The sequence below is a fragment of the Anser anser genome (assembly GCF_964211835.1).
Source record: "Anser anser genome assembly, chromosome: 9".
Lineage (NCBI taxonomy): Eukaryota > Metazoa > Chordata > Aves > Anseriformes > Anatidae > Anser > Anser anser.
Window position 1 is genome coordinate 17,798,641 of NC_139729.1, and position 15,301 is coordinate 17,813,941.

The following is a 15,301-nucleotide window of genomic DNA, read 5'->3' on the forward strand; positions in this document are numbered from 1 at the left end:
TGTAAATGCAGCAGCTTCGTCTAATGGCCTACATAACAGACCAAGAGTTTTGAACACAGAGAGGTGGGGATGTGTGGTGGAAATCAGCATGAATTAGACCAGTAAATAAGCATCATGGAATTATTCAGATTGATACCAGCTGAGAACCCTGTTCCCAGAGCTGGCTGCAGCCGCTGATTAGCTGTGAAGCCTTGGGCCAGCCAGGCAGGCTCCACCTTCCATGGGAATTCAGGCCCCCAGGAACCTGGGTCTGGGATCTTCAGTCCCATTGATTTCCTACAGAACTCCACGCATCCAAGTTATTTTCTGATAGCAGGACTTGGAAAAGCTCAGAAGAAAACCAAACTAGTCTTCAACTCAGCAAAATCCTTAAGCGCAGACTAGATTTTAGGCAAGTGATTAACTCTCATTGACTTCAGTATGACTGCACCCCCAGAGGGATATCTCATGCCACTTGGTATCATGCTCAGCTATAAAAGCTGGGGGAAGGAGGAGGAAGAGGGGCATGCTTGGAGTGATGGCATTTGTCTTTCCAAGAAACTGTTACAAAGGATGAGCCCGGCTCTCCTGGAAGTGGCTGAACACCTGCCTGCTGACGGGAAGTAGCAAGTGAATTCCTTGTTTTGCTTTCTGTGTGGCTTTTGCTCTACCTAGTAAACTGTCCTCATCTCAACCCATGAGTTCTCACACTTTTACCTTTCTAATTCTCTCCCCCAACCTAACTCGGGAGACTGCGCAAGCAGCTGCATGGTGCTAAGCTGCCTGCCAGGTTAAACCACAACACAGGCTATAGAGTTTAATTTTTACTTGTGTTATTTATTTTTGCTAAATCAGATTGCCAGATTCCTGCTTTTCCATTTCCCATTCATGGTACCAACCGTCCAGCTACCCATCAGTAGGACAATCCCTTCCCCTTCATGTGCAGCAGCATCCATCAATCCTAAAGTGTTTTGGGTTGAGTCCATAACCATTTTTTGTGGATTGTACAAGTGAACATTTAAAGGCCCCTTCTGATTATATAAGAGAACGCTATTAAACGTTTACTCATTCCTCTCTACTCAGAGCTGCAAAGCCGTATTGCAGAACATACAAATGCAGATGCAACCAGGCAATTATCATTCCTTTATCCCTTAAATAGATAGAAGACAAATTTGAAAGAAAATGAGGAACAGAATCCTTCTTCCTTTCCTTTTTTTATCCTTTTATCTCCCAATGTAGGAAGTTTACTGAACCCTTGCCAACAATTCACTCAGGCTAATGAAGTGTATAAGTAATGGGATTATTTAATCTTAAACCATTACTACAGTGGCTAATGCAGATGTTTTCCCAAACTAAAGCAGATGAGTGGCAAAGAATGCGTGCTTGATTTAAAAAAGAAAAGTATCAATCTGCAAGCAGATGAAGTCATTTCCATCCTGAAGTGAATAAAATGTTTAACTCTAGTTGTATGAAGTTGTTCCTATCCCATTATGAACGCACCTTCCTGAAATCTGCAGTGCTTTGCACGTGGTCAAAGTTCCCACAAAATTAACCTTATAGTTTTTATGGTACAATCATTTCAGTGCAAACAAAAAATGGAAATGTTTAAGAAGTATATTTTTCAATCAAAAAATCACTTAGTTTTTGAAAGTCAATTCCCATGGTTCATCTATCACTGCCACTGTAAATAAGACAGAATCTTCCCTTTTTATATTCAATATTTCAGCAATAATCCCACTGCAAAGACTCCACAGAAACAGAAGGAATAAAGGGATATTGGTAGCATTTACAGAAATACCTATTATTTCTTTAATTATTGAAATACCAGAAATGTCAAGAAAAGCAATTTCTGCTTTCAGAAGTGCAGTCTAATTCTGGAAAGGCCTCACCCTCCCACCCCCTAAAAAACAACAACAACCACCCATCAAATATCTCTATAAATAAAAGATGCAATACAGCATACTGGTGGTACATTGGCCTTCACAGAATTTTACCTTTTTCTTGCAGAGTTAACAGGTAGAATTTGAATGCTACAGTTATCAACCTTAAACTAGACTTCGGTTTAAAATAAGCTTAATTTAACAGTGTGCAAAAAAAGTAAGGGCTTATAAAAAGGACTCTGAATTTGAGGTTTACAGGAAGACCCATCAATGCTTTAAGAATGTTCTGGTGCTTTCCTCATTCTAAATTATAGGGATTATCCCAACATATTGTATGCTAAGGTCACAGTAAAGTAAGGCCTCAGGTTAGGTGATGTTCCTTTAATTTGCAACTGTACAACTGGTTCCAATTGTCTTTTATGTGAGCCTCTTAAAAGGTGCAGCTCCTCAGAGCAACTGTTGATTGTTTGATTTAAGAGCTTGCTGGAAGCATAAAATGAAGTTTTAGGATAAGGTAAGCTTCAGAAAAATATCCAATCCAAAAGTTCAGTGGAGAGACTTCCATTAATATTAAACAACACGAAGGGCAGTTTTAGAAGTTTTAATGCTATCTTGAGTCCCATCTTTCATTTTAGTGCGCATCAACATCTGTACGGGTTTTGGTATCAGGTTTCTCAATGCAAAAAGCTTCTGAGAACAATACTACCTCTTAAAAAAGGAAATAAATTGCTGCACAGTCCTTACAGGGCTGAAATAATCACAAAAAGCACCTCTTTCCCCTGCTTTGGCCACTTCATTTTGCAGCTTAAATAGCACAGAAAGTAAAGTTAACCTAAGAAGCTGAAGAGATCTGAGTTCTTCTAAAGACCACAGAAAACTAGTGCCTACAGTATTGCCATGAGATTTAACTGTAAACTGAGGCTTTAACTGTAAGGCAGGAGTATTGCAGTGAAGGAAATACATGTTTCCGCTGTCTGAGCGTTAAAAATCAAAGGGTAAATAATCACGGGTACTTACGATATAGCAGGGTTCACAGTAGGCTTTCTTCTCCACTGCGTAGAAAGGCTGTCCCCTCAGCTTGTTGTTGCACATCATGCAGGTGAAGCACTCCACGTGGAAGACCTGGTCCATGGCCGTGCAGCCAGTGCCTTCCCCAACAACATTCTCCCCACAGCGGGCACAGCGGCCTGTCACCAGAAGGAAGGGACACGAGTCAGTGCAAACTCCCATCCTCAGCTGGGAAGAGGGTGCTCCTGCGTGTCTGTACTGAAAATCCTGAAATCATTATTACTGATGCTAGTAACCAGTGATTATCATAAGGAACCTGAGCCCCAGATGCAAACCATTCAACTATCATCTAACCCAGCTATATAGTCACCCTCAGCTCCTCAGCTAGATAGGATAAACCTGTGTTGAAAGACTTGCCTCTACATGAAAGGATTTTGTGGTACGAGGCCTCATAAAGCTGCCTGGTGGCAGCACAATTGTTACCATTTAAAGAGTAGTTTTTGCTTGTACAGCTTAAACCAATTCTCTCAATGGAGCCAATTATACCAGCAAAAAGACTTCACTTTTATGATATTGCTAGTATAGCAGTATCAATCTGTGCTCTTGCTAACGTGCTGATGCTGACATAGTTCCTATTTTGAATAAAAAGTAGTAGCTAAGGACCGAGTGATCACAAAGAGCGCAAAATCATCTCCTACATAGAAAAATTACTTTTTTGTGCTTGAAGATTATTAATATGGATTAAGACACTATGTCTATTCAAAGTAAAGAAGCTGATCTATGAATACTTGATTCTTACTATAATTCAAGAAAGGTGTATCAGAAGCTGCTAATAAGGACTCTAAGTAAAGAGAAGCTCTAAGAATTCTATCTGTTTCTGAAAAAGGTCCCTAATGCAATACACAAATACGTAACACAAAAAAATCTGTGTGCACAAACATACAAGGCTTGCTACCTTGTCTACATCGATGCTGAAGAAGTTACGGGGCAGAAGTGAAGAAGGGTTTTTAGAGAAAGAGGATTTCTTAGATCGTGGGGAAAAGACATTTTCCTATAGAAGACTGTAGTGCAGAGATGATGGAAAAGAGTGGGTGAAAGGCACACCTTTGCAATTTTGCTCATATGCTGAAAGGCAACAATTCATTTTAAACTGTGATATCCCAGGCAGATTTGAAGTCCTTGGCCAGCAGTGTTGAGAGTAGTTCGTACACAAAGCCATGGAGGGAAGTTAGGATAACAACCTCAGTCACCCTGCACAAGATAGCCCTACCAAAGGCAATGGAGCATCTGTGGTCTGGGGCCTTATCCTACCCAAACCAGTATTTTTCATCTTAATTGTGGTGTCCCCAGCTGTAGGATCCTGCTTCCCTCTACTGTGCATGGAGTAATGTGGTCACTGAGGGTGGGAAGGAGGGGAAGGAAAACAAGACCTGAAGTGAGAGAAGGAAGGCAGATTGAGCTCAAAATGGAATTACTCAAAAAACATATACAAATAAGATGTACCTAATAATGTTTGAGTAATCCAACAACGATACAGTGTTCTCTCATACCATGCTCTGTGTTTATTGACTCTTTCCAACAAAAACTGCAAAACTTCCTAAGAGGACTCAGACACATCTTGTCACCCGACAGCAGGGCTGCTGTCCCTGCATGGAACAGCTCCTAGCACCCAAGTCCCCATGCTCACACCTTTCTTCCCTGCCTGCCCCAGCCTTCAGCGGGCTACACCCAGTGAACGAAGCACGTAAGCTGCTTTTGTATCCCTCAGGAATGTGGCAAGATCATATAGATACGCATTTGAGATGCATTAGGAGAGTTTGGAAAAGAATCCAGATCATTCTGATTTGCTACCGTGGCATAACTGTAGTTGGCACAACACTGGGCAGATAGTTCCTACTCCAACAGCTCCCAGTCTGAGCAACGTGGAGAGAGAAGTTACCAGATAAACCAAGACCAGCCTGGAAACCCCTCCAAAAAGGAATTAATAGATGTTGTTTTTAAGCTTAACTTTCTTTAGCATTTGTTATTAACGTTTTGATCGACAGTGCTGGGCTTTAATCACTCCACTGTAATGCTTCTTGTGAGGGCTCCTTTTTTACGAGCAGAGGAGGAATGCAAGCTTCCCAGCATGGTGATGAGGCCACAGAACATGGGGGAAGAATGGAAAAAACCATGAGGACTAGGACCAAGCGAAAGAAAATCCCACTGGAGAGAACCAAGGCAGCAGTATTGCTACGGGGAAGAGGCAGGAGAAGCCTACTGTATGTAGCACAGGAGTTGCATGTACGAGGGGAGAGCGCTGCTTGGTCCTGCGTGCAGACAAGACCGAGTGTGCTGCGGGGCCTTCTCCAAACTGCTCATGTAGCTGGGCTGTAATATGAAGAGACGTCTGGGGAGCAGTTAATATCTCTATATATAAAACATGAAATTGAAAGCCATTAGTGTATTACTTTACACAGTGTTTTTCCAGCGGGAATATTCCGCTGAAGAATTTATTTTCCCTGGTGTGCCATTCTGTGATCATCCGGTATTATTTTTATGAGGCATTTGGACACAGAATAATGTAGTGTCTATGCAAACACTTCTCTTCTCAGCTTTCTTTGTTAACATCAGAGTAGAACATGTGGGAATCTTTTCTTCCCCTCCTCCTCTTCTCACATTCATAATTTAGCCACTCTTGCATACTTCACCATTTATCTTCCTCCTTGACCAAGGCATCTCTCCGTTTGCTGCAGAAACTCTATATGTGGCCCATACTTCTGGCTGCACTTATTACGTCAGGAATTTTGGTTTGCTTCCTAACTTAGATACGCACTCTTGAAATGCCTGGCAACTCACTCGGTGCCTTTGTAGCTCTGTCCTCTCTTTGAGCAAAGGGCATAAAGACATCTTCTCTGCACCAAAAGGTGCCCTGAGGCTACATTCCTCCACGGCTCTGAGGCATTCCCCAGCTTCGCTGCTGGTGGCCAGGTACAGACCAAAGAACAGCACAACAGAAATCTTAGCCAGCTTCTCCCCTTGAAGTTGGTATTTCCTTAGGCTTTCCTTCCTCTTTCTGGGTTTTTCCACAGAAGATTCCCATTCAGGCAGCAACAGACTTAATTCATCTACATTTATGAGAAGTCCGGCTTCTGCTATTATGTACACAGACAGAAATGCTACTGTAAACGCTCACATAGGAAAGCTTAAAGAAAGCTTCCTTTTTCAGAAGTTTATATGCAAATCGTAACGCTGTGGCCTGGAGCAAACCATGTTTTTCATGAGACACGGCCACTCCAGTGAGAATCAAAACACAAGCTCCGTGCCTAGCAACACCACCGACTGACTCACTCGCCCGAAGCGTAAAAGCAAGTCAGCCAAAATATTCAAATTTGGGAGCTTACAGCTGGGCGTCTGGATCCATGCAAAGGCACACGGGCGAATGTGGGACTGATCTGGTTTGCAGGGATGCAGCTGTTAGGGCCTGCGCCTTCTGCGGGCTTTGGTGCAATCCGTGAACTCACGGGACTTCTGTGAACCCCATCCGCTTCTCCTGCCTCCTGCCTCTCACTCAAAGTTGGCTGAAAATGGCTATCGGTTTCCAGAGTTGTTGGTGAGGGAGGAACTGACAAACAGATAGGCACATGCACACAGGCAGTGCGATTGCTCAAGCCTCATTTCCTTAGAAAACCAGAAAAACCCCACCAAAAACAATGCATCTATCATTATGTCTGATAAAAACAAAACAAAGGTCTGCTTTTCCTGTGTGCCAATTACCAACGGCGAAGGTATTTGTGGTTGGATTTACCACAATTAAGTGCCCACACATGTTCCCCATTTTAATATTTTCACACTGGTTGAAATAACCCAGTCCGTTGTGTGCAGAATGCCCATGAGTGAACACAGAACAAGTTGCGCTGCTTATTGGGAAAGAAGTAGCAAAGGCGAAGCTTGCAAGACTCAAGAACAAACAGATTGCACAAAAAAAGATTACACAAATAATCTAAGAGAAAAATAGCAGGCAGCGTATTACAGTAGAAACATAGAACAACGTGACCCATTTGCTTCCCACAGAGACAAATAGCACTTAAAAGGCAGCTTAAAGACAAAGGACAAAATTAGTACTAAACTGCACGAAGACGAAAATCTGTCATTTCAACATTCTTCTTCTGCCCCTCCAGTCCTTTTTAGGCCCTGGTTCAAGATCATTTCAGCAGAACTAGAAGGTGATAAGTTGGCAACAAGCCTGGGAGACCGGAGTCCTCTATTTTTGCATGAAAGAGGTTCGTAACCTTGGCTGCGACCTTCCTTCGTCATAGCCCGGCTGCCACGTGTTGGGCTTACCTTGGGGGGACAGATAGAGGTGCCCACAGAGGCTTCCCTAATAAAACTGCTGGAAATGCCATCTTTACTCAGTGGATCACGGGGAAACACTTCAGCAGCTGAAAGGGAATGTCAGCTCCTACACTTTATTCTGAAATCTCCTCATTTACTGTACTTCGTAGTATAAAAAATGTGAAATATTGCAAATCTGAAATGAGGGGGAAGGGAGAAGAGGAGCTCAAATTGCACGTGATGCCATGTTCTAACTTTTTGTTATTTTATTACTATTATTGCCTGTTTTTTGCTTGTACTACCACAGGCCCTGGGTGCTCACATTGTGGAAAAGCCCCCTCATGCTGGGTATCAGACAAGCATAGAATAAAAAGAAGGGCCCAGCTGCAGGAGTTTACAACCTATTACAAGCAATAACAACTGCGCCCAGATAGGAAATACAGAGAAACAATCAGACAGAACTGGTCAGCAAAGAAAATTGTGGTCTCAGCACTCTAAATGTTTTACTGTTGACAAGCAGCCTTTAGACAGCCGAGCCAAGGAAAAGGTTAAGAAAGAATTTGAAAGAGGATCTGGAGGGAGTTTGAGGGAAGTTTAATGGGATGCTTCTGAGGAAAGGACAAAGAGAGCACAAAAGGGAAGCGTAAGTGCTTGAAGATTGAACATAGATACCTGCAGATGGGACGGATGAGCTGATATGCCTCTGGAGATTACGAGAGAAAGAAAGGGTGGGAATAGGTCATTACAGGCCATGCAAGTAAAGACGAGAAGCTTCTGTTTGATACAACACAGAAATGAAAGTGGAGGAATGATTAAGAGGCAGGGACAATCTGGTCTAAGTGACAAGCTAGACGGCGATCTCTGCAGCTGCATGCCAGTTGAGCATGAACAGGGAGAAACTGCATTTTTAGAAAAGTATGTTGCAGAGATTCAAGGTCACTGGAGCTTGGATGCAGGTTTTATCTGTGAAGATGAATAGGAAAGGCCTTAATCTGAGCTGTTATTCAGCAAGATTCTTAAGATTTGGCTAGAGTCTGGGTGTGATCTGGAGATGAGGAATTAGGTACAGGGTGTCCAACCTTATCTTGGACATGAGTCACTTTTAAATATCAGATTAGGAATGTGAGCCAATCAAACAAACATCTACCACCGAAGATGGATGATGGAATACGTACATGCCATACTAATGCTTATGGCATAATATTCCGATAGCAATCACATCGGAGCCAAATACAGAGGTAATGTAACTCCATCCAGCTAGCTTGAGATGGTCCTGTTTGTACATCCCAGGGCTGCATTAACCTTTTTTAGGCTACAGCATTATCTGTCTGTCATACCTACTTAGACACTAAGCTGTTGGGGGCACAGATCATCCCTCGCTATGTGATTTATAGTGCCTAACAAAGATAATTCAGGCAGTAACTAGAGATACTAAGAGCGAAGAGAGCAGAGAGAAAATGTGCAAGCCTTCTCTCTACAAAAGGTTTAAATTCATGAATTCAAAGCATGCGTTCTATATAGAGAGGAGATAGGGGATAATTTTCTGATAAAAGCATTAAAGTAGGAATGTTCTGCATTTGCTCAAATGTGGGGAAAAAAATGTTGATATCTCAGAAACTTCTGCATGATGGAAAAAACTGTTTCCCACCTAACTGTACTGTGGGAATATACCACAAGGTCATATCCTCACTGCCTATCAATTACACAATTTCCCTTGATCAGCTAAGTGTATTCCCTGGTTCTCGCTGCAGCCCTGATACAATATGCAAGAAAGAACTAAAGAAATACAGCATACTCCTTTTACAGAAGTGTACTAAGAACATTTTTAAAATATGTAAATACATTGGACAAAATATCTCACTAAAAGTTCCCCTGGCAGCCTCAAGACACCCAGTATTTCCGCTGTGTTATTTTTCTAACCATCTCTGTTTAGAGTCCGCCAGCGAATGCATTTTAGAGATTCATGACACATTCTGCTTTTGGACAGCTTTGAATCAGCTGGCAGTAAATGTGGAAAAATCATTATTCCTAATGAAGAAATATTGATGACAAAACAGCATTTCGAGGACAACGTTGACCATAAGTCAACAATGTAACAAGATTTTCCCCTCTCCCCCTCCTCTTTCCTAGTGACTTTTATCCAAGGGTTTTCAAGCATTTCCCAAGCACATGGGATTCCTCAGGGCACCTAAGCCAGACAGCACAATTATTCCATTTTAAAGGGATACATGAACAGAGGTTAATCCATTAGGCCAGGAGTGTAAAGGAGACCTTAACTGCCAGGGCACCTTAATTGGGTTAAATCTCAATGGCAGAGGTCCTGTAACTCATAAGCATCCAATGGGTTCCTTGATTCATCCAAAGGGAATAAAATAGGAATCTTTGATCCATAAGGTAGCGTTTATTCCATTTCTGTGGAGCATGGGAGGCATGTGTCCAACTGTGATTATGTTTGGGAAAGATACCTTGACTGTATCTGTCCTACAGCTATTCCAACACTCTGGCACCCAGGGCCTTTAAATTTCAGGGTGCAGGGAAACCTAAATGTAATTTGTGCATTTTGTGGGAAATTATGATACTTTTCTCAGTTTATCCTTGCCTTCCTTACCTATCCTTTTTTGTTTTTGTTTTTGAACTCAGACTTCTGAGTGGGAAGCCCTTGGCAATGGTTTATCGTGCCAGGATCCAAGCTTGGAGTTTCGCCGTTTGACAGTAGCAGGCTGTATGCATCGGTTGTCTTACACAGCCTTTGGACACGAGACAGATTAATCTTAATTCCTTCTTCTTCAACAGACGTCAGAAAACACAGTCTTTCACAGTAAACAGAGTTTTATGCTGCAACGTGTGCCTGTAACACTTCATAAATTAAATCCAAGGCCGTGATTTAATTACTGTGTCCTGGTTATTCTGGTTTAGCTGCGTTGCACTTGTACTCCAGATGTACAGGTCCCTGCAGTGACCTCCTTGTCATTTGTACTACGCTCGTCCAGTAGTAGCTGCGCTCTCCTGTTGTTTGCATCCCTTTCCTCCAACCACAATACAACTTCATCTCCTCACTTTCCTTGGCTGCAAACCTGACACATTCTCAGTATGCCCCAGAGGTCTCATTCCACTCCGCACAGCAAAAGCACTGCAACTGTGTGGGCTCAGGCTACTGACACTTTACCGTACCATTTCAAATGCTTCTCCGTGCTGCACGGAGCTGAGCTTACTGTCAGAGCTGGTCACTAGCCCTAACGGTGAATCCTTCCAGCTCCTGGGGAAGGTGGAGGACTCTTAGGACACCCAACGTGCAGATGGGGAACTGGGACCCACGTAAGTTATATTACTTGCCGAGGGTCACACAAGGAGTTTGTGACAGAGCCAGGAACTGAAACCACATCTTCTAAATCCCAGTCTAGTCTCTTTAACCACAAGACAATCTCTAAAAAGGCCTGATGGTGAGACAGGCTCACAGCACAAAAACCCCTCCAGTTCAGAGGGATGTCCCAGCCCTGCTGGACAATCCTGCCCTGGGACAAGGTCCTTGTACAGGCTGTGCCATCGCTCCCCAGCAGCCTGGCTGGGCAACACAGTGATGGAGCATGAAGAAGTTCGTGCCTCTCCAACTGGTTGGCCTCTGTTCAACAAAAGAGAAGGGAAGATGTGTATTGCCTTCAACATCCATGTGCTGATGGCCCTTGTCCCTTACTCATCTGCATCATCCTCTCCCTGAGACACGAGAGACAATTTAGCCTGCTTACGATATAAAACAGATTACAGCATGTGCTTACCAACACGATAGAGGCTCCTTCCTGAATTATCAGAACTTCAATGCATCAGTGCCAGAAAATAAAGGTTCGGAGAGGAGTCTTCCTGATTTTTCCACAAAGATATACAAACTCAAGTAGAAGAGGATCTTGAGAGATTATGGAAACTGCCTTACTGCCTCGAAGGCAGGATCAACCCTCTCTACATCATTGTTGGCAGGTACTTATTTAACCTGTTCCTAAGAACCTCCAGCAATGGAGGTTTCACCAACAACCTGGGCAAAAGGTTTCAGTGAGTACCTGACCTTACCACAAGCAAGTCTGTTTTTCCATCAAACCAAAACGCCCCTCACAGTTATCTAAGCCAATGCCTTCTTACTCTACTCATGGTGGACACATGGGACACGTGTGGGCTTGGTTTGGTCTAACCAGTCTTCTGGGAAGCTTTTGAAGCATGGATCTGCATGAACCCTTAAAAGAAGTTGGCCCCCCTTCCTCCCCAGGCAAGACAGCTGCTGAGGTACTTTTTTAATGCTTTTCAATGCAGGCAAATGTTGATCTGATCGCATTCCCAACTCATCAGTGAGGTACCAGTGACCCAACTCGGGTGATCTGCAGTGAGTGTCCCAGCCCAGTGGGGGTCAGTGATGCTCTACAGTATTTACGGTCCCGGATACTTTTTGAAGCACGCTTTTTTTTTTTTTTTTTCACATTGTGTCAACTTTTTGGCACATGTTTTACCATGTGCAAAGGGGTTGAAATAGAGCTTCAGTAACATCTGGAGATGCGAAAGAAAGGGGGTGAAAAAAAGTGTGAGACAGGAAACATTCCTCTCTTTGCTGATTGATCAAGGAAATGCAAGGGAGCAAGTAAAATGTACTGTATTTCCTTTATAAATGTTCCCTTTAATGCTGATGAAAGTTGCCAGATGACAGAGACTACAGTTGTATATCCACTAAAGACCCCCGGCTGGGGAAACAGAAGAGCAAGCCGTTTGCATAGCTTTGCCAGGCACTTTTGGCTGGGGCACCAGCTGTTGTCTATAGAAGCAACAGCAATTCCTCCTCCAGCCAGCCTGCCCCACGGCTCTCCAGGACTGCGAACAGGGTGTCATGTCCCATATTGCCTCCTGGACACTACCTGCTTCTCTTCACTACTTCTCCCACTTTGGGCTCAGCATTAGGCGTGGAAATGCCAAAGAAAAGGAGCTTTAAGTTGCAAGTATATAGCTGGATGAAAAGAAGTAGAATTTTGCAACTACATTTTAAAATTAAAAAGATTTTTGTGTCTCTGGGTGAGCACTGATTTGCACCCCAAAAAATCTGCCAATGAACACTTAACTAAATAAGGAATGCAATCATTTCATCTGGTAAAAAATAAATGAACGAATGAATCTTACTTTCACAAATCCCCCATCTTTCTGTGCCCATCATTCCTCTCCATCAGGGACATCCAATAACATATAGGAAATCAGAAAAGCAAGAGACATTAAAAAAAAACCACCTCTGATTTCCCTCTTTACTTTTTCCCAAAATAAAAATGGGGCAGAATCTTTTAAAGTTGTGAAAAAGTGGGGCTTTCCATGCTTTCAAAAGGTGAGAAAGCTCTTCTTCATTTTACTTCTACAGGAAAATGAGAGTTCTTAAAACAAAGATGACTCTTCTCCTTGGAACATATCGCTAACACTGAGATCTCTTTTTAAAATTTTTTTTATTTAACGAGACTTTACCATTACATGGCACCCAGGGAACAATCTCAGCAGCTCTTCACTAACTTCTGGGTAACAGGTGAAGGTGAGGGGATCAGCCAATTCCTTGTGAGGCTGGCAGGAAAGCTTTCTCTGGGCAGTTTATCCCAAAGCTGGTACTGTGGGGTTTTGCCTTTCCTGGGAGGGACCTCAGCAAGGGAAACTGCTGCTGGTAGAGTTGTGGATTAGACAGGGTATTTTGGCAGTTCTGGTGATCCTAATAGCGGCAGCCACTGAGCCAGCTCCCTTTGTATTCACACTTGCAAAGCCACATTCCCTGGACAGAGGAAAGGACAAATATATGGCGGCACACAAGCCGTACATTTGTCTGAAACTCCCACAGGAAAAGGAAGGCAGGATGGGTGACAGAAATCACTCCTCCTTTCACCCTCATCTTGGGCTGATGAGGAGGGAGGGTTTTCCTGGGTGATCCTCCAGCCCACCAGGCTCACTCTGTAATTCTGCGCCAGATTTCAGGATCCTCGCTGGGAAAAGCACCTCGCAATTATTGAGAGGGCCAGTGGCAGAAGTCCCAGCCAGGGACTAGGTGGGGGAGCTCTCCCCGGCCTGTCTGGGCTCCCTCGCAGGTGTCTCTCCGCGCGCCGTCCCAGGCTGCTCACCCACTGACTCAGGATACCAGACGTGCTGGTCGAGCAGCGGAGGGTAGTTTCAGGGGCTGTTGCACCCGACCCCGTAACATAAGCGGTAGTTGCAAAACCGAGCAGGTCTGGAGGGCAGATGAGCCGGCCTCCTCTTCAGATGCCTCGTGTTCGTTGTGCAACGGTTGGTGCACCTTCGCCCACCCACTCCTCCAGGTGGGGAGGACCAGCGACCGTCTGCCCCCGGGATCATGCCGCTGCTCAGTGCAGGCGTGCCTCAATTGTAGATCAAATTCTCCACAGCATTTGGTTTCTTAAAAGCTGAACTGAGAGTGTAGTTAAGGCCCAAACTGATATGGGTAAGCAACCTTTCCATCGAGGTCAAAAAATAAGTTGCCTTGTATTGCATGCCCAAAGGAGTTTTCATGATGAAAGCGGTCCCCAGAAGCCCAAGCAATGGGTCAAGGCCCTGCAGTGTTTGGTGCTGAACGAAGGCAGAACAAACCATGTCCCACTGCCCAAAGACTTTCACATCCAACTGTTTCTGTGTTGCGCAAGGGCACTTCAAACCGCTTCTGTCCCCCCAGCCCAGCCAACCCATTTCATAAGCCCAGGATGGGCGCCATCAGTATGTTCACCAGACTCGAATCCAGCCAAAAATCACATCCGCTGCTGGGCATGAATGACTCAATTTACTCTTCCATAGCTTGGCTATGCTCCAGACGGCATTCGGCGGCTTGTCTCTGCCTCTCTGCATCACCGTGAGGGTGGTGGCACGAAAAGATTTTTACCAAAGGTTCTGTTCAGTGGAGAAGGTGAAAATGCCTGAGTAATGGCAAAGTTTTGAGTCAGAGATGCTTCCCGTGCCAATGCTCCGGCCTACCAGCCTGGCATGCCTCCTGCATGCCTGCCTGGGGAAAAACGTCTGACAAAAAACAAGAAACAGGGAGGGAACCTGTCTTCCCCCTGCCAAAAGTAGAAAGGAAAAAAAAAAAAAAGGTGGAGAAAGGCTGGATCCCACAAAGAGCAGAGTCCTGAACAAATGATAGCTCTCATATTCCCCGCGGCTTTGAGGCTTGGAGTTTTCAAAGGTGTCTGACTGCATTAGGAGAAGATGTCCCACCAAATTTCAACTGGCACCTCATTTATTTAAGGTCTTTTAAAACCCTGCCTTTCACAATCCGGCACCAGCCCAAAGCTTCCTTGCTGTTTTGAAACATGCGCTGTCTGCGTGTCGACAGCAGCCTTGCCGTAAATCACATCCATCAGGCGCTGGAAAACGCCTCACCTGTACGCTGACCATCTACCACCCCCTGCACTGAATTCCATCATCCCAAATTTCTCAGCAGCTGGAATCAACTAACTCTGTTTTTTCTCATTAAACCAACCTACCGGACAGAGGTTTCCTTCTTTGCCCCAAAATCTGGGACTTTTCCAACCAGGTGCAAGGTCCAATATTTGTTTACTCTCTTGGACAAGTAACAGGAGCTTTACAACCTGGGACGGAGAGGCACTCCCATTCTGGCGGGGATGTGCAGCGCTTGTTTCTACTCAGGATGACCAGACATGTCATATCCTTAAAATGGGACACTGGTATTGAGAGCAAAAGTCCTTTTAAAATAACACTCGATGTCGGTAACACCATATTACTTATACTCATGTAACCATGCAATAATTACAATTCTGCTCATCCTCTGGTCATGGGACCTGCTTTTACTGGCTGAGGTAGATGGAAAGTAATACTGAAAACTCTCCCAAGTATTTTCAAAATGATCTCCCTGTGGCACATGCTGCATATCTGGAGTCCATGATGGCGCAGTTTGGTATCAAGTATCCACAGACCATTATTCTCACCTGATCGTCACATTCTCAAAGTTTGATCAACAAGGAGAAAGATGTTTTCTTGCCTGGCCTCCACTGGCATTGAATTAGTGCAAAATATGAGATACATATTTATAAAAATTATTTTATTTAAAGAAAATCTGTGGAAAACCCATCTGCACAATTGCATGTGTCACCCTCACA

At 44.0% G+C, this 15,301-nt stretch overlaps 1 protein-coding gene across 10 annotated transcripts in view; it reads right to left on the reverse strand.

Annotated features, from left to right (window-relative positions):
* The window catches only part of LPP (LIM domain containing preferred translocation partner in lipoma), a 387,509-nt gene that overhangs the window by 56,116 nt on the left and 316,092 nt on the right, over positions 1-15,301 (reverse strand). For all 10 annotated transcript variants that reach the window (XM_083848027.1, XM_083848031.1, XM_083848023.1 and 7 more), the window contains one exon: positions 2,877-3,046. In XM_083848027.1, the coding sequence (XP_083704153.1) occupies positions 2,877-3,046 (170 nt within the window). The remainder of the gene's footprint in view (positions 1-2,876; positions 3,047-15,301) is intronic.